We start from the raw sequence: 25,772 nt of genomic DNA, 5'->3' as shown, positions 1-25,772 counted from the left end.
CACTGCTTTCCCAAGTAATGCGACTGTGACTTTCCTGTGATGCTGGTTTTGCTGTGAGGGGAGCCCTTGCATTAAGGTGCAGCTGGTTCACACGCATTGCCATCTGTTTATAGCTGACACTGCAGATTCACAGGAGAGGTCATAGAAAGACAGAATCACTGTTGAAGCTGAGTTGGAAGAAGCCCATCCAGATAATTTAGTCTAACTTCTGGCCCTGCACAGGACATCCTAAGAATCATGCTGTGGGCCTGATGGCATTACCCAACACTTGAACTCTGTCAGCCTGTTCCAGTGCTCAACAGCCTTCTGGGGGAAAAAGTTTTCCTGATATTCAACCTTAAACGTCTACTGACACAGCTTTATGCAGTTTTCTTGAGTCCTCTCACTGGTCACAAGAGTGAAGAGATCAGTGCCTGCCTCTTCACTTCTTTTTGTGAGGATGTAGAAGACCACTAAGAGATTTCCCCTCAGTCTTCTCTTCCCCAGACTGAAGAGACCAAGTCACCTCAGCCACCCCTTATATGGCTTCCCCTCCAGACTCTTCACCATCCTCCTTGCCCTCCTTTGGATGCTCACTAATGTCTGTTTCATGTCGTGGCACCCAAAGCTGCCCCCAGCACTCGAGGTGAGGCCACCCCAGAGCAGAGCAGGTCAGGACAATCCCCTCCCTTGCTCAGCTGGTGATGCTGTCTCTGATGCCCCCAGGACATGCTCGGCTCTCCTGGCTGCCAGGGCACTGCTGGCTCACATTCAACTTGCCATTGACAAGGACCCCCAGGTCACTTTCTGCAGCACTGCTCTCCAGCCTCTCATTCCCCAGTCTGTGTGCACAGACAGGGTTGCCCTTCCCAGGTGCAGAATCCAGCACTTTCCTTATTAAACTTCCTATGGTTGATGATTGCTCAGCTCTCTTATTTGTCAAGGTCTTTCTACCCTTCAAGGAGCTGACAGTCCTTCCAATTAAGTGTCATCTGTAAGTATTCCTTTGAGTCCTGCATCCAAGTTTTTTATGAAGATCTTGAAGAGAACAGGGCTGAGGATGGATCCCTGCATAGTGGGGACCCCAGGTCCCCACTAGTGTCCCCACCAGTGTCTGATGTTCCCCTGCTACTCCAGTGTAGCAGGGGAACATCAGAACTGCCTGTCCACTGGAGTTTTTTCCCAGCAAACTGTAATCCAAATTTCCTGTCTGTTTGACTCTCTCTTGTATGGCCAAAGAGTGATGGGAATAATAAAACAATAATTTTTTCCACTTCTGCATAAATGAGGAGCATTAAGTCAATTAATATAATTTGGCAGATGTGAACATGTGTTGTGTAAAATTCCAATTAATGAGTATTGCATCACATAATGAAAACAAGTGTCTGCTAACAGAATTGTAAAATTTTTTCCCAGAATTTCGCTGGGAGGCCAGAACTGTGCAACATGGCATATTATCCACAGAAAATGGATACTGAACCCTCTGAGACATTAAGAAACCTTATGAAGAAAAGAAAGTTCTTTCCATGGCACATACTCAGCTGTCCTTGGGGATAATTAGAAGGCTGAGCCAGGGCTTGAAGGACCAGGAACACCATAGATTTAAAATGTTGATTGAGTCATTTTGTCACTATAGTGATGGAGATCTTTGTGCTCAGGAATATGAGGTGGTGTTTTCCCCAAGGATCTTGTGTTGCTAAATGATGATGGAATGCTGTTTTGTTAAGACACAAGGAGACAAGTGTATTCTGAAAAAAGTCTTGCTAAGTTGCCTTTGTGTTCCAGCAAATTCCAAAGCTCATGTGAATAAAACTCACTAGCATGTCACAATGGTGTAGTGTTCTGTAAGTTTTTTAGAATATTAGCTGATGATCTGAATTTTGTTCAAACCATAGTAACTTGAAGACAGGTTTTAGTGTCTATTACATTTAATGGTGTTTTTTTTTTCCTCAAAGGATCTTTTATGTTACAAATAATTCTTTCAAAAGTACTTAACTTTATAGCTTTGATTTTTAGGAGAATGTGATTTTATGGTTTTAAGCATGTATTTCAAACCCTGGATACATACAGTCTATGTATCCAGGGTTTGAGCACGGCAGTATTTTTCCAGTCATGGAAATAAATCTGGAGTTCCATCACTGGTTGCAGCCACAACTAAGCAGTAAATGCAATTATTTGAGCAATGTGCCCATTTGTCAGCACAGCAAGTGCTACAAGCAGTCACACAAGCTGTCTCTGCTGCTATTGTGTGCTGCTGTATAATAATAAAGCAAGCATAAATTAATGAACATTCATTCAGCCATTTATTTTGGCTAGAAAAAAGATAAGAATATGATTCTAAGTAGAGTAAATAGTATTATCATTAGAGGAAATATATATATGCATATTTTCACATGAAATTCCTGAACATTCCAGCTAAAAAATTTCAGAAGTGGTGCAAAGAACAGAACATATGGATCTGTACAAACTCTTCTAAATATCTCCTTTTCTAATTAAAAACACTTAGAGTTTTAGTGAGTATTTAGGATTTTAAAGTGGATTTTAAAGATTTTAAAGTGGGTTTTGAGGCTATAATAACACATTCCAGTTGCTAATAGAGCAGGATAGATTCATTGACCAAGACCAATTTGGATAAATTCCTCTAAACCATACCACCCAAATGCCTTTATTCACATCAGTTGATTAGAATTTTTTAAAATTACTTCTTTGTGAGGCTTTTGATTTTTTGCTTTCAACCCAGCTCTTTTGTCTACCATGAAAATCTAATGAAGATTACATCCTGCTGTACTTTGGTTTAAATTCCACTTTTTTAGAAAAACTTGAAGTACAGTATTTCATAAATGTCAGAGAAATTACAATTGGCTTTAGAAACAGTAATTGTAAAAGTGTGTTGGCATTCCCTGTAGTTTTTCTGACTTAGTTGTTAAATTTCCTTTCCACAAGGGGCTCAGAGATCTCTACACAAATGAAGCTCTTTCTACGAGTAGATTTAAGTTGTAACTCTTTTCTCAGTCAATACCAGAGAGGCATCAAAGCAATGTTACTTGTGTTTCCGTGGCATTCCCTAATCAATGTTCAGCAGCTGAACTTGTTGACTTGCGAATTAATATTTGGAAAGAATGCAAGTCAGCTTTTGAAAGTTTCTGGTGTGAAATTAATCAATCTGATTTGTCATCGAACAGTGCCTTTCACCCTTTCCAGGATCCCCCCCAGTGCCAGTGTCACCTTCCCGCCCTGCTAGCACGGCTGCAGGCTGGTGCCCGTAGGGGAGTTTTGACCTCCATCCCACCTCAGTCGCTTCCTGCTGCATTGTCCTGCTGCTCCCAGACTGATTGGCAAAATCATCCACTCAGCTGTGAAAAGATGTGGGATAATGAGGGTAGTAGGCACAGACTTACCAGTTAATGCTGTTCAGATTCATCTGAGTAAGTTGAACGCAGAGTTAGGGAAATATGGACATTAAGTAGTACATTAGGATGAAAAAGGTGTTTCTGCCAGCACAGCAAAAGTGCCACGCCTTCGGACTGTTTTTGTATCTACTTCCAAAACTCCCTAATTTTATCATGTCCTTCAACAGGCAGAATATACATTTTGCATGCCTCTTGACAAAATGGCATTTTAAAATCCTATCCTGAAAAGAGTAACCTTTAGCAAAATCTGTCAGAAAAAAAATATTATTGCTCTATGTTTTGTATTAAGTTTAGAAACAGAGGAAAAATTCACCTTGAAATATGTGAAAATCAACATTCAGTGTATTTAATGGTTGTAGAAAGGGTTTTCAGCTGCTGTGTAGAATTCTGAAGAAGGAAATTACAGCCGTTCTTTGTGCACACGTTGTGGCACTGTAACTTAAAAGCTGCTTACAAGCAAAACTGACACTTGCAGATTTCCTGAGGCATTAATGTTTATACAAAATATGGTTAAGTCATGATTCTTTGGTATCATTGCTCTTTTCCCTAGCTGTATTTATCTCTTTGGCAGATGGCTATCACTTCAGCAGTGTGCAGAAGGGTATGCAGACCAGTACTTTCCACTTCTTCATTATGGGTTTTCAGCTGAGGTAGAGATAATTATGTATTGCCATCCTCAGATTTTGCCTACTATGCATACCTTAGCTCTTGGAATATATACTGTTTCTGACAAAGAGATGGAGATTTGAACAAAGGGAATAAAATGTGACGTTTGCCAACAATGGAAACTTTCACAGTGTTCTACGAACTCATCAGAACTAAGGCCAGTTCTCTAAACCTGTCTGCACTGAGACTATTTTCATATATTTTTATTTATTATTAGCATTCTGTATCTTCTGATTTCATTGCTATTGCATAGAGCTAATTTAACATGGTTTGGAGCTTTTTGTTTGTTTGGGTTTTAGTTTATTTATTTGGTTTGGTTTGGGGCTTTTTGTTTGTTTGGGTTTTAGTTTATTTATTTGGTTTGGTTTGGTTTGGTTTGGTTTTTTTGGGGGATTTTGTGTTTTTAATCTTTCAAGTCTTGTATGATGTAAAGAAAACCTAGTGTAAATGAAAACTGTTCGTTCTCAGTCTCTGATTAGTATTTGAACTCCCAGGGTAAAGGGAAATCTAGTATGTATCGCCTCGCTATGTTAGCTCCAGTGACAAGTCTCTCTTCAAAGGTTTGCAGCCTCTTCCTGTCTCCTGTCTCCTGACCCTGGCTGCCCTTTCCCAAATCATGTCAAAATTTGACTACTTCTTCTTGTGCTAATACAATTGTTTGTGGACTGTGCTGTGGATGGGATCACTGCACTAAGCTGTCTTAAGAAATTGATTATTTGCTTTGATTAGTGATCCAGTCTGCCCTGCAGCCTCACAGTGACATACTGATGAGGGCAGCAAGAGGAGGAACTTAAAGAAACATTCAACTGTGCAGATACAAATATAAACTAGAAACCAGACTGGAAACACTAACAAGGTGTACTGTGATAAAAGTACTTAATGAAATCTAGTTGCTGACTGAGTCAGACCTTAAGAAACAAAATGAAATGTTCGCACACCTTATAGCAAATATTAACCCACAAACAATACCAGACTGCAAGTTTAACTATTTTATTTGTGTATATTTTTAAATATTGCCATTGCATCTCTGATTTTTGTGTTTTGTAGTTTTTTTTGGGGTAAGACTGATAAATCAGTTGAGCAAAATATTTTCCAATGTGGCTAATAGATGTAAGTGAGGTATTATTACCTTTAAATTTTGAGGAAGACTTATAAGACCAATGTTCTGGTTCCATTTTGACTGCACCTTCAAAATACCTTGTTATAATTTTTCGACTGCTTCTTTTTGCAAGTACTTGCAGATCCATGCTTATCATTCTTCCCAATATATTCTTCTTTCTGTTATTAAAGAAGCACAGGAGTCTACCAACAAAATTTTTAGAACATGATTATTAATTTCTGAATAGTTGAAACATAGTCTAACTAGGGATATTCAGACATGATTTGAATTCTTTTTAGGCATTAGAAGTCTTTCCCAAGTATACAAAACCACAGGATCTAGGATATTATGAAATTACTAATATGAGAATGCAGCAAAAGGGAAAAATACCTGCTCAGAAAAAAATTATAAAGGCAGGGTTAATCTCTTGGGAAATATTTCAAACATATGATATTAATACTCTAAGAGAAATAGCAATATGTTTCAAAACAAAACAAAAACCCATGCAGCTCCATGCTAAAGAAAAATGAAAAGGTAAGGTAGTCAGCCTCACTGAATTAATTTCCAGATAAACTTCCTTCAGACACCTAAATGACAGCTCCAAAGAAAAAAAAAAAGGCTTTCACAGTCCTGTGTGTAAGAGGATCCAGACACTCCAGAGCATCTGGTAAGGTAGGCTGTTCTGCAGATGCTTACACTCTTTTTCAGCTGGGTAACACTGAAAGAATTTCAGATAATGAGTTATGATGAAATTGTCTAGTTTAATACAAATACTTAATGCAAGTACTTAATGTTGTTTTATTTGTAACATATTCTTTCAGATTTTTACTTCCAAACCTGACTTGTCATGTAAACTACATTTTGGCTTCCTTCCACTGTTAATTTAGATCAAAGGCCAATCTGCATAAAACTGGTAAACTCAAGGTGTAATATCAGGATATAAAGGCAGAAGCAAGAGTTCTAACAGAACTGCAAGGAGGTGTAAATGCAAACCAGCAGATAAATAAGAATCTATCTCATTTTTAATTAAGATTTTAAAAATTAAAATTAATCTAAATCCTAAAAATTAAGATTTTTAAAATCACTATCAGGCTGTTCTATTAAAGCTATGCAATTTAAGCATGTCTTTCGTAAAATATGACTTTAGTGACAGAATAATAATCTTTGTAATTTCCTCCACGTGTAGAACTGTAGATCTGAACACAGCATGAGAGCATACTCATGTGGACACTGTGCAACTTCCCTCCTCAGTAAGACACTTAAACATTAGTATTTGTCATAGGTAAGTACATTGTAGAAGAGCTTTTTCAGCAATAAGAATAAAGAAGGTGAATAACTTATTTGATTATTTTAATCCTAGCATGCCAAACCTAAATAGTAAACGAAACATTCATGAAAGATTTATGACTTACGAAATTAGTATCTTCTTATATTTCAGTGAGTGAAACTTCATCAGCGCCACCTGCTAAATGACAGGCAGGATGATATTGTTGAATGCTTCATCTTGAACCACCCAGCCTTCAGACGCTCTCCTGTATATCCAGCACCTGCAGCAGCCCTGTAAAACATCACAATGACTAAACAGGACAAGTCAACAGAAGGAAACGGTAATTGCAAATATAATTATGCAACTTTAGCATATATTCATTTTCTGCATGTAGCTCAACAGTGTGAAAATTCTGTTTTCTTTTACTTCTTTTTAATATAAAATCTTGTTGGTCACAATTCATTATCTTTTGTTCAGAAATGTGTTTTATTTGAAAGCTGATTAGTTGTAGCATGGTAGTGTGGCTTTCCATTGATTAGTAAATCAAAAGACTGTGACTACAGCCCTTTTACTTGTCTTACGCTTACATGTGGTTTGTAGGAAATACTAAGAAAACAGTGTTACTTTGTGGCTTCTCTAAGGTGGATAAAAATTGTCTCTTTTTCTTACTGCTTTCTATATTTATTATGAAATGTCAAACATTTTTCATAGTAAGATTAAGAGTATTTCTATATTAATACTACACTGTTCTGGATCTAAGAAATGTTTTTTGTAGGATAATAATGCCAATGTTTATTCTGGGGATGTGCAAGGCAAGTCTAATATGGGAAGTGTTTTCAGTCCTCATGAGCAGAGCTACTCTTTCTAAAACAAAGATCTCTATTGTATGCAACAAGCATGGTGTTTCTTGTCTTCAGCATGGGAGAAAATTGCCAGGGACTTTATTCTTTAGGTCTTGCTAAGTACCAGGGCTGCTACTACTAGACAGGGCTTCCTAGATTTTTAATCCATAACTGTAACGCTCAATATTAATAAAATATGTTCTACTTCAATAGAAAACGTCAGAGGGAACTGCTGAGAATTTTGACAGAATATAACAAGCAGTTCATTTTAAAAGTCCATCTTATTTGCTTTCCTTTTATTGTTTGAGATCCTCTTATTTTTCTCTGCCTCAATTTTTTTTCTAGCATATATGTTAATGGAACTAATTTTAAAACAACAGAATCACAGAATTTAGTGTAATATAGGCAAAATACTTAATGGCTACAAAAGAATTTTTATCTCCATAAGAATCCTTGTAAGCATGACCACAGAACATGCACATTTTTATAAGCATTTATAATGAACAAATTCTAAAACTAACAAGGTTCTAAGTTTGCCATTAACATCTGCATTTTGCTTGAAAATATCTGACTGCTTTGACTTGTGATTCAGTGATTTTGTTATTCATTTGAATTATAGAGGATATCATGCCCATGGCAAGCCAATACTACACACTTTTTGTCTGGAGAAGGTAAAGATTTCGGTTGCTGAATCATGATCACTCTTTGACACTTCTTTTTTTCCCATGAAAATTTATCTTGTATATATAATTTACAGTGCAACCTAACAATGACAGTTAGGTGTGTGTATTTGGAGATGAGATCATGTGAGTAAGCTTAGGACTGCATTATGATTTCAGAACATTTGAAAAGCTGAACCTCCATTACAAGAACTGTGAGACACTTCCAGAATGTAGTTCTCAATCCACTTCTAACTTAAAACATCCAGGGGCTGGAGCTATATATCACAGGGTTGAGAAGCTAATCTACTTGCAGTTTCTTTACAGGAGATTTTGTATCATCACTGCTGAAGTCCTGAGGAATATTCTTGCAACAGTTTCAAATAATGCATTTTTGCTTTTTGATATCTTTATCTTTAGTGAAACCCTTCTTGGATTGGTGATTCTTCTTGTTTCACAGCATGTCTACTGCAAAGTCTAAGAGAGTAGGAGATGTATGATTCATTATGATGAGTTCATAAATGTGAATTCATTGTTCCTGGCATCTCATACAGGAAAGGACAACCTAGGTCAAAAATATTCAGAGTGGGTTTTCAAAAAGGAGCAGTTGGAAAGTGCCCATTACCCTCTAAATACAGGAAAAAAATATGTGGTCAGCTCTAGTTATCAGCCTTAAAAGACCTTTCTTCTCCTGATATAGTAAAAAATACAATTGACTTCCTATCCAGTAAGAACCCTTCATTTTTAACTTGAATATAAACTCTTTTCTCCATATACGTAAGTGTTCTTCCCATTTTAACAGCAATATAAGTGAATGACAATGAGCTAAATAAATACTATTTCAGAACTGGAAAAGGCCGGATTGGCATGGTATAGTGCAGTCTTAGACTTCTCAAGGTGCACTGAACACAAAATTCTGATCCTAATTCTTGCAATAAAGCCTGCAACAAAAATGAATTTTCCATTCACAATGAGGCCCACCACTGCCTTATTGTGTGATGAAGACCAAGTGCAAGTGTTGTGTTTTGTTTTACTGCAGTTACCATTGTACCCTGCAAGCCGGTCAGCTCTCTAGCCTTGGATGAGGAGAAGGACCTCAACGTTAGACCTTTGTAGGACTAGGTAGGAAAGCACAGCTATATCCACAGAGATGAAGTAAGGTACAGAGGCCTGGAAACTTTTACACATTTTCCTGAAGGGGGTGAAATACTGAGGGACTTCTCACTGAACTGTCTTCCCCCTCTACCTTTTGTAGGCTTTATAACAGTAATATCAGATTTTAGAATCCTTGCACTGAAACCATGCAATAAACAACTTGTTTATCCCTGAGGGGAGGATTATCCTAGAAGAAGTCCTGACCTTCAAACTGAGAGACAGCTACCAAACCTTGCCATGTGTAAGTACAGCCCAGAATGAAGCTGAGAAGAAAGAGGAGAGTGCAATCAGATGATGTATCCTCTGCTAGGTACAGTGTCAACATGACCTATGTAAGCTCAGTCTCTGACCTTTCAGTAAAAAAACAGTAACTTTTTTCTTACCAATGGAGAAGATATGAGTTCTTTATGGATGTTTAATTTGTTCCCTGTGGTCTTCAGCTATATTTTTCAAAGATTGGTTTCAAACATTTCAAATATTAGGTGGGCAAATTTTCTTTACTGCAGAGAGGGAAAACCCATTACCCCAGAGACAATTTCTGGAAATGATTCATGCAGGGCACAGCATTGTACATTAAGACCAGTAAGTCTTCCAAGTCCTTGGTGTCCTTATGCCATTGAATCATAAATATTCTATCTACTTTGGTATTTATGATATGCCAATTTAGGTGGAAAAAACAAAACAATATATTAACTAGTTTGTGTGCAACTGAATAATAATTATTATTTTACTTGATAAATTTATAGCTATTGCTGGTCAAGATACATTTTTTTGAGTTGTGTGATTTTTATTTTGTTAATTGGAAATAAAATTTTTGACCCTTACTGGGAAAAACAAAGGAAAAATAAAGCATGGTCTGAAATACGGAGTGTTATGGCTGCTCTATAAATGTAATTTTTATTTGAGGTTTCTGTGTTTCAAGCTCTCTTTTATGTGCAAGGCAAGCCAGGGTGTTCTTCCCAAAGTCTGCAAAGAGACTAAGAGGATGGGTCTCTAGTGCTAAAGTCAAAAATCTTACATGTTGAAGCCTTCACTAATTAACTTTTCCAATAGACTTTCTGTGATATCTTGATGTATTATTTCTGGTGTATTTCACAGGTGTTACTTCCAGTGATATTTATTGTTAAAGGACTGTTGTGAGATAATCTCATATATCCTAGATTAGAAAGAATAATATGGAAATGTATGTAAATACATGGAACTGAGTGTTTCATAACAGTACCCTTTTTGACTAGTAATTGCCAGGCATTTATTGTCTAATACAATTTTGCATTTCTGACATTTCCTCCTGTTGAACACTTAGTTTACTATCTATCTAATCTGATGTCTTTCCAGCACTTAAAGTACATGGTCCAGTTCAGAGGAAAACACAGTAGTTGCTTAAAAGGCTCTGTTGGCAGATGATCCATTTAATTGTCTTGACAATTAATTAGGTAGAAAATTTTTAATATAATATACAAAAAATCAGACATAATTTTTTATATACAGGTTACTTTGCATTCCACTGATTTTTTTTGTAGTAACAAAACGCAGGATTGCTTAGCAGCAGTCAGCTTACACAATATTAGTGGGAGCACAGATATTGCAAGAGTGGGCCATATTCTACGAGTTAATTTCAAGAATTATTATTCCTCTCACAGTGAAAGATCCATAAAACGATGCCAGTATAGAATAAGTTTAAAAAAATCCAAAGCATGGAATCTGGGTAATAGCTTCTGAGAGACGATGTAAAACCAACTTGGGAAGTCAAGGAAAGGGATAGAATAATGACTACAGTCTTATGCATTTTTTTTCTGCCTTTACTTTCTTAAGCAGCCAACATGTCAATGTTTGGAGCCCTCTCCCTGAGCTGTCTAATATTCTGCCTTGTGTCTGTGAATTGCAGGCTGGTCTAAGCCCATATTCAGGACACCTTCTTTAAGTCTTATAGTCTAATTTATGGCTATAGTCTAAATAAGACTTCGGGTAAAACGATAGCTTACTTAGATTACATTATCACTGCCCTTAATCTAGAAAGATGAGAAAGTTTCCCTTAAACTACTTGAAAAAAAAAAAAAAGAAAGAATATTATTGGATTTCCTAGACTAAAAGGAGTTATGGACAGTATCTTCAAATATACTTAATGATGTATATGCAAATATACAGTCATTAGGACAAGATGATGTATCCTGGAAGGTGTAGCAGTTGAGCTTTTGCTCTGGGTCAGATTAACTCAAGTTAGCTGAGTCAAAGGCTGCTATTAGCCCTATGAATATTAACACTGTGAAGATAAGAGGTTCTATCACGCCTTTTCTGGAAAAATTAGTAATTCTAGACAGTGCTTTTGTGACACTTAGTTGTTTTTACAGGAGGATTCACTGAACTTTTGATAAGTGGGACCATATGATCTGTTTAAAATTCCTAGTATTAGTTTACAAATTTCTCATATAGTGAGGATTTTTTTCCCTGCAATGAATACTACAGTTTAACAAACTGAAGCATAAAAATTGCATTTTGGCTCCCTGTAGGATGCAAATACAGTGCATGAAGAACGAACTCTACTGTTTGTTGATGTTGTGGTTTACAGTAGAACATCTAAATTAAGTGCTAATCTGCATTTAGATACAATGTCATCACAATGTGTTATTTGTGTTTGAAATGTTGAAATGTTTCTCTGGTAATTCATTGAGACAGGCTTTTATGCAAGCATCTGAATTGCTGCACTGTGAGCTGCCTAGCTTGCTCCTTTCCTCTTTGAAAAGTATAATGTGGTTTATAACCTGAAATAGTTTAATAATAATAATAATAATAATAATAATAATAATAATAATAATGATAATAATAACAACAACAATAATAATAACAACAATAACGGTAATGATTATTTTTCTCCTATTACTCAAATGCCCAGGCAGCTATCAACACTGGTCTTTCAATAATAAGTGCAAAACAATCAGACACAAAAGTAATTAATGCAACTTGTCTGAAATACAAGTTGCCAGGGGTAGCTGCAATGTCGGTGCAGTGTGGAGTGGCTGCGTAGCTTACATGAGCCCATACATATATGTGGTTCAGCACAATTCTCAGGGGTGACAAAGCTTTTCCATTCCCTCTCCTCAGGGATTTTTTTCTCTTCTAAACAGCGCCAACTGCTATCACTGCTGTCACAATCAGTGACGTTTTGTTCTACCTTGAGCTTCAGCAAAATGCTCTCTGCATGCACCTATGATGTGGAAGAGGTCTCTTTTTTTGTAGCTATACCAGAATGAGAAGGGCATGCCTCTAACAGTCTTCATATTAACACACTTTGTCTCCATATGAAGTTCAGTTTGGAGATACAATTTTAAATCTTTGCAGACATAAATTTTGAAGGTTCACTAGTTCTTGCTGGGCATGTCCGTAATACCATTTCTAGCTGACAGTCCCATGTAATCACTGGTCATGCTTTCTAGGTTTTGTTTTATGGCAATATATATTTCTGTTTGATTTTAGGCTTTTTCCTTATTTTTTCAAAAATTGTTCTTTATCACTCATGTTCCAGATAATTCAGATGAAAAAAACCCATGAAGTTCTGAACACACAGAACATAATATTCAGATACACTTACTCATAGCAGTGTTTTCAATGCTTTTTCCAGGGAGTCTGAAATCTGTAAATTAACTTAGATTTTTATCTCAAACTTTCAGTGTAGAGAATATGCTATCCTTATGCCACTAGAATTAAACAGATTCCAGCATCTATCTTCTACCTTGTTTGAGTCTCTGTGTCTCACAATCCCGTGTCACTGTCATTGCTATGTCTATATGACATCAACTCAAGCTTGATAGACTTCACTGCTGATGCATGTTTCAGTATATATGATAAATTTCCATTTTTTGCATGTTGTATGGCCTCATCAGGCTGCACTGAGGCCAATCTCTAACCAATAAAGTGCTTTGCTTGGAATTTCTCTTTGGCCATAGGAGATCAGCCACAGTATTTTTTTCCATAAGAGGGAGTGCCTTACTATTGCATGTGAAATATCTCTTTAATGGTGTTTGTCTCCATCTTCCCAAGCTTTCAATAGCAGCACAATGGTCTTTATGAAAGGAGATCCTGTTACTGTCAGCAGCAGAAGGCATGTGTCCAAGCAGAACAAAGGGGCACTTATTTTCACATTCTAACAATGATATCCAACGACAATATTTTTTTGTAATCCTAAAAATTATGGTGCAGACGCTGTAGAAGTATAGGAAGTGTTAATTACAGTTAGATGCTTTGTGTAGGGAAGTTAGACTCAGTTTTAATATACCAGTTAAATTCTGGCTAATAGCACTTTGCCTGTTACTATACATAGTGAATAAGACCCTGGATTCCTTCTTGTTTGCAGCCTGACATCCACTTCATTTTACTCCTTTTCTTTGATACTAGGCAAAGTCATGAAGTTAGCCACAGCAGTCCCGAAATAAATCAATTTGTGTATAAATTTTCTATGAATTGGTAGTGGCTTAGTAAAATTTGTAAAAGAAATTGGTCAGCCAGGGAATGTGAAGAAAGAATATAAAGAAAAAATCAGAAGTGTTACAGATGATTGAAAATGGAAGATACCTGCAGTTTGTTACCTAAAAAAATGCACCTATAAGGATCAGCACCTATCACCTGTCCAGAGGGCAAACTTGACAACATATACATGGAACATACAGATTATACAGGAGTGGAACAACTACTAGCTACTTCTACTATTTCATGGTAATCTCTGTTAGTCTTCTCATTAATTGCCTATTACCATCTTTTTCTATAAATACCACCAAAGTGTCTAAAGTGTTTAGCCACACACAGAAGCTCAAAAATACCTGAAAAAGGCCCATTAGAACTTGGCTTCTCAGATATTGCTTCTGAAGAAACTTTCCTACGTAATATCAGTAGCAGTTTCAGAAGCAGCTTCACATTACTTACAAGTTAAGTGCTCATACCAATGTATTCAAAGAACACATTAATTAGATATCATGATGGATATAATACATATGAGAGTATTTTTATTATTTAGTTTATTCTCTATAAACCCAGGATCACAGTTTCAAAGTGCACCAGGCAAATGAAGTGGATAATTTTCTGCTTATTAATAGCAGCACAGACATTGTCTCTAATTTAGCTTATTGAGAACGTTTGAGAATGAAAAATTAAGCAAAACATTTCTAAGGAGAAACACTACAATCTTCTTAAAATAGACTATCCCTCTAAAGCCTTCAATGTTAAAAATATCTCATGTGGTAGAGTGGTTGAATAGAGCTTTTATGTGGTAGAGCATACAAGTGTGCTGGATCAAGTTTTGTCCCTGTGCTTAGAGATTTGACTGCTGGTCTGCTCTTTCTTTGGGACTTGCACTCTTCAGCTATGCTGCAGGTCTGGAGCTTCATGCCCTGCAGTCAAATCAGGAAATAATTCTTTTAGTATTTTTTCAATCTCAGCAAATTTTTTATCTCTCATGTTTAAGAAAATCTCAGAAAATTGTCTGAGAACAATTTTCATCCTCGTTCTCCAAATTTTAGTATCCTCCTTTCCTATATATTACTTCCATAAGAAAGAGTTCTTCCCAGTGTCCCTTTGAGGCATATTTATTCGAGTACTGAAGGAAAGTGTGACTGGTTTTTCTGCCTTCATCTTACCTCTTGAAACCTGTTTGCCGTGTTCCAAAAGGCTGGCTTCATAAAATGTTGTAAAGAGGTACAAACCAGTACCTCTTTACCAAGAATTTCTTGAAACCCCTGAATTCCTAATGATTGATCTACCCTTCACATCCACTGGCCTTCTTTTTTTTTTTCATTTGACAGATGGCAGTGATGACAATGAAGAAGGCAGTGCAGTTGAGAATGAAGAAAATGCCAAAGGAACAGGTCAGTAACATGGATTACTTTGAGGCCAGACACAGATGCTTTCTGATTATTAGCAAGAAGGAGGAGGAAAGGTCTCCTTCTAACATATACTCTCCTCTCATGTGTTTGTATGTTTTTTATGTTTTTTAATCAACCATAGATAAAGAGAGGAAGAGGGCAACACCAAGAACCAGAAGAGCACGTGCCAGAGGGAGAGACAGGCATGGTGATGAGGAAGATGAGGATGATGAAGATGGGATGAGGAGAGCTGGACATCGCAGGCACAGAAACCGTAGACGAGGACGAGCAGCTGGAAATGAGGCCAGTGATTCTGATATGGAACCTGCAAAAGCCAAGAAGAATCAAGCAAATCAGAAATCCAAGGAAGATGATGAAGAAGATGAAGATGAGAAAGGGGGTAAAAGTGGGAAAGGTAAAAATGAGAAGAAAGGGGACAAAAAGTCTGATAAAAAAGGGAAAAAAGAGAAGGCCAACAAGAAGAAAAAAGACAAAAAGAAATCAGGATCAGGGTAATTAAGTGTTTTTTTCCTTATAATAAAACCATAGTTATCTTACATAAAACTTGTTTTCATTTATAGCTGTAAAATACCAAGAGTCAATATGACTCCCTTACTTGTGACAGTGACATTGGAGCTGGACAGATATTTTCTGTCCTGCAATGAAGAAATGACAGCTGAATAAAATGGAAACTTTCCAGAAAGTCATATCTAGTTATATTCCAAGTATATGAGTTGTTTTCTAGAGAAAGGGAGTGAAAATGACAGAGAAGAGAAAATGGTAGAAGGAAGTTACAACATGTGAGATCTGCCCCGCTCTTTTCTTTCTGCAAAACTAAAATGCCCCAAACTCCAATCTGATTACCTTCCAAGAAAACCAAGTTTTATTTCCAGTAAAGAACTAAAATCTTGATGCTTCTCAGAAGATCACATTCTTGTTTTACTGCCAGTTTTGAGCCAGCTCTTTAAAATCAGTGCCAAAATTTCAAGAACCTGGAACCAAAAACTAGAATGGGATTTTCCAATCTCTCTCCCACTCAATTCCTCTGAAATGTCAATTTTCAATTTTCCAAAGTATCTAATGCAACCTGCGGTCTTTATAAGACTCCAGTGACAGGGAGCCCTTTAGAAAAACATCTATTTCTCTGCCATCCTGACATTCCCTTGCTCCTTGTTCCTTCTTGTACTTCTGAAAGGAAGCAGCTCCTGGGAGCCATGTATAAGGCAGCAAGTGGAGCTATCTCAATGGAGAGGGAGAGAAACTCCCATTCCTCATTCAGCACTTGTTACAACTGTTTTGTTCCCAGAGGCATCACTGGAGAGCACAGCAGGACTAAAAGGAAAGAAAAAATTACATTTAGATATTCTGTTGTATTAATTTATTTGTGATCCCATTTCTATATCTTTCTACTTCATTTCCCTTCCCAATGAGAATGAGAAGGCCTAAAATCTTTCTTTCTGCTGGCTTTTCACTGTGCTGGCAATTATACTCCTGTGGGCAGTTTCCCGTACTCACAGAGCAACAGCACTGACTGTGTAAACCTATGTTCTTTGCTTTTTTTTGTCTTCATTGTAAACATTTACCCTGTGTTAATTAAAAAAGGCCACTGAAAATAGAAAATTGAACAAGGGCACAATGTTTTTCATTGTCTTCCAAAGTTCTTAATATTAAAATACATAATTTAGGGCTACATAACTTGAAATTGCTGCCTGATCAAGACATTGATCTTAAAGTAGTAAGACTAACAACATTTGAGGAAAAACTGAAGACCGTCTCAAAGATAACTCAAGAGTATTATATTTTTAGACTCACAGGAGCTTCTGAAAAGACTGCAGAATCATAAGAATATTTTGAAATATTCTCAAAAGGAAAAACAAGATAATGTAAGAGTGAAGGACAGCAGACTGGTGATCAGTTTGGCTGTGATTAAGATAAAGGGTTTGCAAAGCTTCAGAATGGAAAAGAAGGTTGGTGGTATAGAAACATAACCACTCTAGCAAGTCCAAGAGGACCTATAACAACAAATTCTCTCTAGTTTTTAAACACAGACCTTGATGATGCAGTTTTTTAATTGCCAAGGTGTTTCAGCATGAAATAGCAGGAAAAGAACCTAATCAGAAGTTGAGAAAGAAAACAGAAGAAAAATTTCCCTAAATGAAAAGTGGAACTATATGACAGAGAGATAATATTGTATTTACCACTGTCATGGTGACTTTTGTTAAACTTTGGCAACATGGCCCATTTTGGTGAGATCACAATACAAGACAATACAATCCGCTGCAGTTGCCGTCTTCCTCTTCTGTACTTTTCATTTAAATCAGGAAAACCTCTTCATGCGTTACTTATTCTACATAAAGGACATAAGGAAATCATAGAAGAACTCTGCAGTGATTTTCTGGTTTAGTTGTTCTGTTTTTTCTAAACTTAAATATTCTGCCCTTGGTTAATTTGTGGTGGTGAGTTTCCCAGGGTAATGCCAAGGTTCAAGGAGTTGTTTCTCAGTGAGTTTTAAATCTTCTGTTCTTAGATGTTAATGGTTGTTGATGAGGCTGACTGTTGCCTGTTATTGAGGGCATGAGGAGAGCCTGCTCTACTATTCATAATCATCAATCCCAAAATATCAATGATAAATTGCTCCTTTATTCTCACTGTGGAGGTTGGAGATGTTAATGGGTTAAAAAAACGATTTAGTTCTTTACTGCCTTGTTTCATTTTGTCTGATTGATTTTAGAAATTCTGTGCTGTCACATGAGGAAAAAAATAGGAAAGAGATCACATTCTTCCTACTGCATAGCTCTATCTGTGAGTAAATTGACTTTTATTTAGTTCATTTGAGAGTGTAAAACTTCTGTGAAAGCTTGGAGGCACATAGAAGATTAAGACACTACTTTTTTGTAATTGAATAGTATTAACTGAGAGGCGGTGCTATGGGGATTATCTGTATAAATAGAATTTACACAAAAAAAAACCTAGAAAGAAAGATTTCAAATTTAGTCACATTTATTAAATTGTCATGCTATACCCTCAAAGTTATATCAGTCTTGTCATGTAACATCCTAGCTCAAAGAAAATATTTTCATCCTAATTTTTAATGCTATACCCTCAAAGTTATTTATTTAAATTGTCATGCTATACCCTCAAAGTTATATCAGTCTTGTCATGTAACATCCTAGCTCAAAGAAAATATTTTCATCCTAATTTTTAATGCTATACACAGGAACAATGAGAAAAGTAGATTACCTCCATAAAGAGGAGATGAAACTAAAACCAAAACACAGTAAACCAAAACACAGATGAAACTAAAACCAAAACTCTATAGTAAACCTCTAGTAACCTCTAGTTTGGTTTTACAAACTACAATCCTGTAGTTTGTAAAACCAAACTAGAGGTTAACAGAATGAAGAAATTCATGGTGTGTTCAACTTGAAGAAGCACTTGATTTCAAGAACTCTACTGACTTAGATATGTATTGAAAGGGATCCAAGGAGGATGAGATCTTTATGTTGAGATATTTATTGAAACTTGATGCTTTATGTTAGCCTGCAGGTCACAGTAAACCCTTCTGGCCTTCAAATGTGTGAATAAAAACCTTTGATGAAAGGCTAAGACTTTTGGTTGCAGAAGAGAGAATTTTGGTTTCCTGCCTTGAATAGCATGGTGTTCCACCACTTGAGCTGAAGGAAAAGTCTGCTGTTCCTCCACTAAGTTTGGCTGCATAGTGTAAACACACTAGAAAATACTGCTTTCTTAAAGAAACTCTGAAATTTGGATTTTTTATTATTTTTCTGGTTCCAAAGGAAAGTGAAGAATGGAAGATGAGACATGTTTGTAAAGACAGCCAAGCAGTAGCTGGCAAAGTGCACAAAGCCCATATTATCCTGACTTGACCTCTTGTGTTCTGTTAAGCTTCCTTTTCTCAGTAAGCTCACTGCATTAACACAAAGCCCTCATGTTTCCCACTCTTTCTCTGCAGCATTGTAAACCAGCAAATTCCAACTTTGCATAACCCAGCAATCTTCCGTTAAAGGACATGTTTAATGTCAGGCACATCACTCCTCTTAGTAAAATGGAGAACAGCTGATTGCAACAATAGATTCTGAGCTCTCTCAAATCAGACTTTTAATCCTTCTGTTCTTCATGAAGACATGACTCTCTTTGCATTTTCCCTCAAAATTTTATGCACAAATCACTTTGTTATCCTTTATCCATCTGACTTCTGTTTTCATACCATTCTCAACCTGCTCTTCACAATATTGGTGTGACAATAAATTGATGTGGTTCTCAGTAGCAGTTTTTCTTTATGTATCCTCAAGTTTTCTGTTTTTTGTCATGTAACGCCCAACATGGTAAGATGGGTACAACTCTCTAAGGTGACCGTCTATTCAGTATGGGCCACAATAATGCTCAGAGGGTTGAAGTATCTCTCCTACAGGACAGGCTGAGAGAATTGGAATTGTTCAGCCTAGAGAAGAGAAGGTTCTGGGGAGATCTGCCTTAGGGCAGCTTATGAAAAAGAGAGAGAAAGCCTTTTAATATGGCCAGACACTCACAGAACAAGGGGCAAAGGTTTTAAACTGAAAGAGAACAGATTTCTATTAGATGTTAAGAAATTCTTTACTCAGAGTGTGGTGCAGCACTGGATCAAGTAGCTCAGTGAAGCTGTGAATGCCCCACAGCTGGGGAATGTTCAAGGCCAGGCTGGATGGGGTCCTCAGCAACCTGAGTGAATGGCATACTTGCATAAGGCAGAGAGGGTTGGAGAGAGATGATTTTTGAGGTTACTTCCAACCCAAACCATTCTATGGCTCTATGATAATAAATAGCATTTTGACCTTTAACAGCAGGGTGTCTTACAGCTATGGAAGCCCCTTTCCTTTGCTAACTTCTGTGTGTCTGAAAGTTTTCAGCTCATCCCCTAATGCTTTCCTATAATTAAATAAAATTTATGAAAACCATAAGCTGATGACCAGTAAGAAACTTGTATTTTTCTGTGTTTCAGATAGTATTTTGTTTTTATTTTCTTTGTTTGTTTTGAATCCTGTAAGTATTCTTGCTGGTAAACTCTTGTGTCCTTATACAATTTAGATATCTAAAAAGATCTGTGTTATCTGTTTTGGTAGAAGAAAAGTTATAATTTTTAAATTATTCAGGAGATAGAACCTATACGTTAGATAATGAATAATTCAGCTCTCACATCAGATCTTGGACATCAAACTCTCAGAAAGGTGAAGTATGAGCAAAAGAGTCTGAAAATTACTTGCTTGATAAAGTCAGAATGAATTTTTCTCCAATCAAGCCAGAAACCATTAAAAACCCCCAAACAAATCTGCAGTACACTTTAAAACACTCATAAGACAAAGAAACATGCAAGTAAATCAACAAAAGAAGCTAAAGAAAGCTTTACAAGAACAGACAGAAATGCATCAAACTGCTATCACCAAGAGATCATTCAGTGGTAGTTGCCACTGTCAGACTTTTAGGGCAGAAAGTTGAAGATATTGATTTCTTTTTTATCATTTTTCTGTTCACTGGCAAAAAAAGAGGAAACACTTGTTGCTAATGAATTGCTACATATCATTATATGAGATGCTAGATTGCTCACAGAAAAGGGTATCTCTGCAGAGTTTAGGAAAGTGAATATTTTAATCATCAAGTCTTTGCAAAGATACTGCAAAGTGATGTATGGACAATAAGTTCAGATCACAGACACTACATACCTGGTGAAGCCATTAAAATTGCACCTCCTTTCCTTGTATGCTCGCTGAAATGCGGTTTTGAATTTTTTCCCATCTATGAAATGTTACTGCCTTGGTAAGTGCATGGGCTGTCATTTGTCTCTCTACTGTGACATACTGAGGTGAAGGAGTTTGCTTTTATGGCTGCAATTACAGCATCCTCACTTGACAATTGTGAATTTGGGTGGGACTCTTAGGAGGCTGATTATAGCTGCAGAAACAATAAGTGACTGTCAGATTTTACCCCAAGAGTGCTGCTCACTGTCTTCCAGCTCTGCACTTTGTGTGCAGGCTTTGTCTTTCATGCTAAAATTAATAACAAGTCTAAAGAAAGTATGTCCTCCCTTCTGTGCAAGTGTGAAGACATTAATCTAGCCTCAAAATTAACAAAAATTAGCACAAATTTTGTTTTTCTGTGAAAATATCTATCCTATCTGAGTTTTGGTGATGTATTTTGTTCCTGCTTTTGTTTGAAGCTCTGATTCTGAATCTGAGGAGGAGCCAATTACAGAGGAGGAGTTGGCCAAGCTGAAAGAAGAGGTAGAAGAAAAAAAGAAACTGATTGCCACACTACGAAACAAGCCATGGAAGATGAAAAAGAAGTTGTCTGTCCTGAAGTATGGTTTGATTTCCATAATGAATATCTGTGGTCGTGCTTTGCACTGTTTTTCTGAATTCCCACTTTAGTTCTGCTCTCACAAAATTAACTTCAGACCACCTCTAATCTCTCTTCCCTAGGAGGTATGCTCACCATAAGTGGTGGTAAATGATGTTGCGGATCAGTGCTTTCTTGTCCCAGTAGAGCTGAAATCAAATATAGAAAAGCTAATATGGAAAGCTAATGTATTTTTGTTCTCAGACTTTTAATTACAACCCAGCACAAAATCTTTTCCTTTTCTTCAGTTAGGTTGATGTTGATGAATTCTCCCATTAGTGAGATTAATATCTCATTAATATTTCTCAGAAAAATGATGAAATTGCAGGATTACCTCAAAATTGCTAGAGAGAAAGGAGAGGATTTTTCTCCCTAATTTGACTTTAAAGAAAGAAAAAAAATAGTTTGTAGAAAAGCAAACTCTTTGGAAGCACAGCTTGTACTTTCATGCAATTTTATTTATGCCACATAGAAAATGGTATTTTTATATAACATACCTATGACTATATTTACTTGGAAGCCAAAAAATTAAGTATTTCTTTATATTTAAATTTCCCCCAAGTATAGGAACCTGGGGGAAATAGAGAGAACTTTATTCTTTTGGCACAACTGCTATGCTTCCCTGTTTTAGTTAACTAATTTGCTGTAGCAATACCAAGATACCAACAAAAAATATCTAGCAGAGAAAGGATGGCCTGTCCTGCAGAGAGTTTTTTGTATGAACAGAAAACTTAGATATGAAATATGGGTGGAAAGTCTATAGATTTGTCTTTTCAGAAGGTAAGGTAATTTTGGAACGACAAACTTGCAACGATGCAATGAATAGAATCGAAGTTCATAAAAGGGATCAAATATCTAGGAGATGCAGAGTAGAAGAATTGTGAAGGTAAGAGAACTTTCATAAAACATAAATGAGCAGATTAGGTTATGGGTAGTCTACAGCTGAAGGATCCCCATGTACACAAACTTAACATTTGTTTGTAGTCTTCCTATGGAGAAATCTTATATTTTTAGCCATTATTCTGTCCCATAATTCCTAGCAATTCCAAGGAAACTTCATGACTTATGTACCTTAGACTATTTTCTGTTATTGCTTTTCCATGCGGGTGGTGATGATGGTGCAACACGTAGCTCAAGTGATGATCAAGAGACACTTCTGGGCCTTGGAAAATCTCTAAGGAAAGGTGGCACAGGAGTTACTTTTTCTGCTACACTTCCAGTTGGGAGCACTGATATTGGAGGAAACAGATGCGCTCTGTCTATTAATACAATAATTCACAGAAAAATCCTCCTAGAAACTCTGCTAAGGCTCTTGGAAGATGGGGAGGTGATTTGAGACAATAAGCATCTCCTCACCAGGGAAAGAATTGCCTGAACAAACTTTCTGTGATGAAGTTACTACATCAGTGGACAAACGAAGGGCTGTGGATGTCCTTTAGATGGACTTCTATAAGGTCTTTGACAGAGTACCCCACAAAATCCTTCTTCCCAAAATTTAAAGATACGGATTAAATGGGTGGAGTGTAAGTTTGTTAAGAAATTGCCTGAATGGTCACACCTAGGGAGCTGGTGATCAGTGTCTGCTTGGACAGTCCTCTGGAGAAATTGGGGGTGCTGGTGGATGGAAAGTCAAAGGAAAGCCTAAAATGTGGGTTTGCAGCCCAGCAAACCAAACCCAAAGCAGCATGGCCAGCCATGACCACTTTAGTGAGATGCCACCTGGAATGTGGGATCCTCAGTAAAGGAAAGGCTTGAGCAGGTCCAGAAGAGGGCCACATAAATAGTCAGGAGACTGGAACAGCTTTCCTATGGACACAGGCTATGAGTTGCGTTGTTCAGCCTGGAGAAGAGAAGGCCCTGGAGGCAGCTTTAAGCCTTTCTATGCTTAAAGGGGGTTTTTAAGAGAGATGGGAGCAGATTTTACAAGAAGATGTGGTAATTTTAGACACTAAATAATAACACTTTAAAGAAAAATTAAAATAAAAACTTAGAGAATTTAGATTCAGACTATATATAGGGAAGATATTCTCTGTAGTGAAGGTAGAGGGACACTGGATGAAGTTGCCCATGTGGATGCCCCATTCTGGAAGTGTCCAAGGACAAGCTGGATGGAGCTCTGCTCAACCTGGCCCAGTAAGAGGTGCTCTACTCATGGCAGAGGATCTGGAAATAAGTGATCTATAATGTTCTTTACAGCATAAACCGTAATTATTTTCTGATCCCAGGACATACATACCAAACTAGTTATAGAGTGTGCTTTCTAAAGCCTTGCTTTTGTAATTGTTTCTTTGGAGCCTAAGTTCAACTGAATTGCAAGACAAGACCTGGAGTTTTTGTGTTACTTGAAGTAAAAATTTTATCCTATAAATGGGCACTCTATTATGATTATAGTTACAACAGTATCAGCATATTTTAAGGTATCTATGTTCTGTATTTTAGCAAGTAATTTAACATTTATAACATAATCATTAGTCAAATAGATTGGCATTGCTGGCATTGTTCTTGTACATAAGAAAAATGGACACATGCTGGCTGTAAGTGCCTTAAACTTTTAAATCAATAATGTGACTTTTGAATAACCTTGTGTTAGCATTTCTGGCTCTTGAAACTCTTAGTGAACTGCTGTTAGTAGTAAGTATTTCCTCCTGCCATCTGCTTCTTTCCCTGTAAAGGATTTAGAATATTGCGGGATTTGTGGTGAAAAAACCAAACTATCTCCTTATAGGTAGAAGAGCAAACTGCCCTATTCTTCGTCTTCTAGCTTTCACAATTGAGAGATACTTCATTGGAGGCTTCTTCTCAGCCTTATGATAAATGTTATGTAATTATATAAGCCAACTCCTATTTCCATGTTTGTTCTGTATTAACATCTTTATTGCCAAGAATGGAAAAAAAGTGCTATCCAGTAATACATGACAAAACAAGAAGAAAAAATACTTTTTAATATTATTTTGAACAGTGAGTATTAATATCAATTAGGACTTTTCATTTTTAATATTTCTTTTTTAAAAGAAGTGTTGTCAAAACAAACATTTTTGGAGGAAAGATTTAATTTCCAATGAAATGTGTGTTTTTTAAAAATCAAGACATTTTAAATAATTTAAAAAAAATTAAGCATTTTCAAAGGAATTTTTTTCATGGCTTAAACTGTATAGGGTGGGAAAAATAAGATGATTTACACTTAACTCTAGTGATTGCTTTGTAAAATAGTAAATGTTTTCCTTCATTCTTTGGAAAATGCATGAATGAAGAATCATTTTAGAACACAGATGTAGAGCTAGTTACTCTGCAGAAGATGCCTTCTGTCAAAAAATGGCTGAGAGCTCATTGCAGAAATGGCATTCTTAATAGAATTATGCTGGTAATTTAGATCAACTCTAACTTCTAATTTACATCCCTGTGTCTAAAAATATGCATTTCAAAGAGCCCATGATTATTCTCTGAAGAGCTGTGACTTGATGAGGATACTGCTCTGATACAGTGTCCCTCTGCAGTTTGAAGTTGAGTTGTATTGATACTGTCAGACTCTAAGCTCACCTTGAGACATCATGGTCAGATCTTCACAGGTCTGGAGATGTGAAAAAAGAGAGGAAGAAGACATGGTGAGGGGTGAAAAGATGTTACAACAGCATCCCCCTCCTTCTAGGCCCTAAGCAATAGACTTGTTAGGCTGTGGGCTAGAGACATGCTGGTCTGTGTTGCTGAGTATATGAGTGTGACTAGAGTTCAGACTTTTTGTCGTTTCAAAGACAAATATTCTCCTTCAGAAGAGTTTTCTTGTTCTAGTAATTTTCATTCTACTGGTTTACATGGTTTGTGAGTAGTGTTTCTCTGCCTTTTCTGTGGGAGATGAGAACTTGTGACATTTCTTCTTGACACTGCCTACTCAGGTCAGCACAAAGTTACCTGAAGAACCACCAGGTGAAAATGATCATTAATTATTACTTGCAAGACTGAAATTTAGAGAGAGGAGTAAACTGATTGATTGACTGATTGACAGAGACCATAGGGAGTGAGTCCTGAAGGGCAAAGGAGTCCAGGAACAATGGATATGCTAAAAGGAAATTATTAAATACTCAGGAACAGGCTGTCCCCATATGCAGGAAGATAAATCATTAGGGAAAAAGGCCAGCCTGGTTAATATTAGGCCTGATCCCAGGAAAAATAGAGAATCTATTTTTTCTGGAGGGACCGACAGGTAATTTGGGAAGTCTACCAGGATGTCACAAGTTCATGTAGGGAGATTAGAACAGCCAAAGCCTTATTAGAATCTGACTGGCCTCTACTTTTAAAGACAATAAAATTTTTCTATAAATACTTTTGAAGTAAATGGAAGGTCAAAGAGTGTCTCCATTGCTTGTTGAATGTGAAGGGTAGTGTAGTGACAGGAAATGAGAGAAAGGCAGAGGTACTTAAAGCCTTCTTTGTCTCAGTCATCAATATCAAGACCAGTTTT

The 25,772-nt window shown here is 36.8% G+C and overlaps 1 protein-coding gene across 1 annotated transcript in view; it reads left to right on the top strand.

Annotated features, from left to right (window-relative positions):
• Positions 1–25,772, top strand: part of TMC1 (transmembrane channel like 1) — a 73,547-nt gene that overhangs the window by 7,482 nt on the left and 40,293 nt on the right. The window contains exons 4-7 of the mRNA XM_064404029.1: positions 6,593–6,761; positions 14,867–14,929; positions 15,069–15,438; positions 21,138–21,278. Coding sequence (XP_064260099.1) covers positions 6,728–6,761; positions 14,867–14,929; positions 15,069–15,438; positions 21,138–21,278 — 608 coding nt within the window. The 5' untranslated portion in view covers positions 6,593–6,727. The remainder of the gene's footprint in view (positions 1–6,592; positions 6,762–14,866; positions 14,930–15,068; positions 15,439–21,137; positions 21,279–25,772) is intronic.

Source organism: Passer domesticus, chromosome Z, assembly GCF_036417665.1.
Source record: "Passer domesticus isolate bPasDom1 chromosome Z, bPasDom1.hap1, whole genome shotgun sequence".
NCBI classification, from domain to species: domain Eukaryota; kingdom Metazoa; phylum Chordata; class Aves; order Passeriformes; family Passeridae; genus Passer; species Passer domesticus.
The sequence above is the reverse complement of the archived record's forward strand: the minus strand, read 5'-3'. Positions and strand labels throughout refer to the sequence as shown.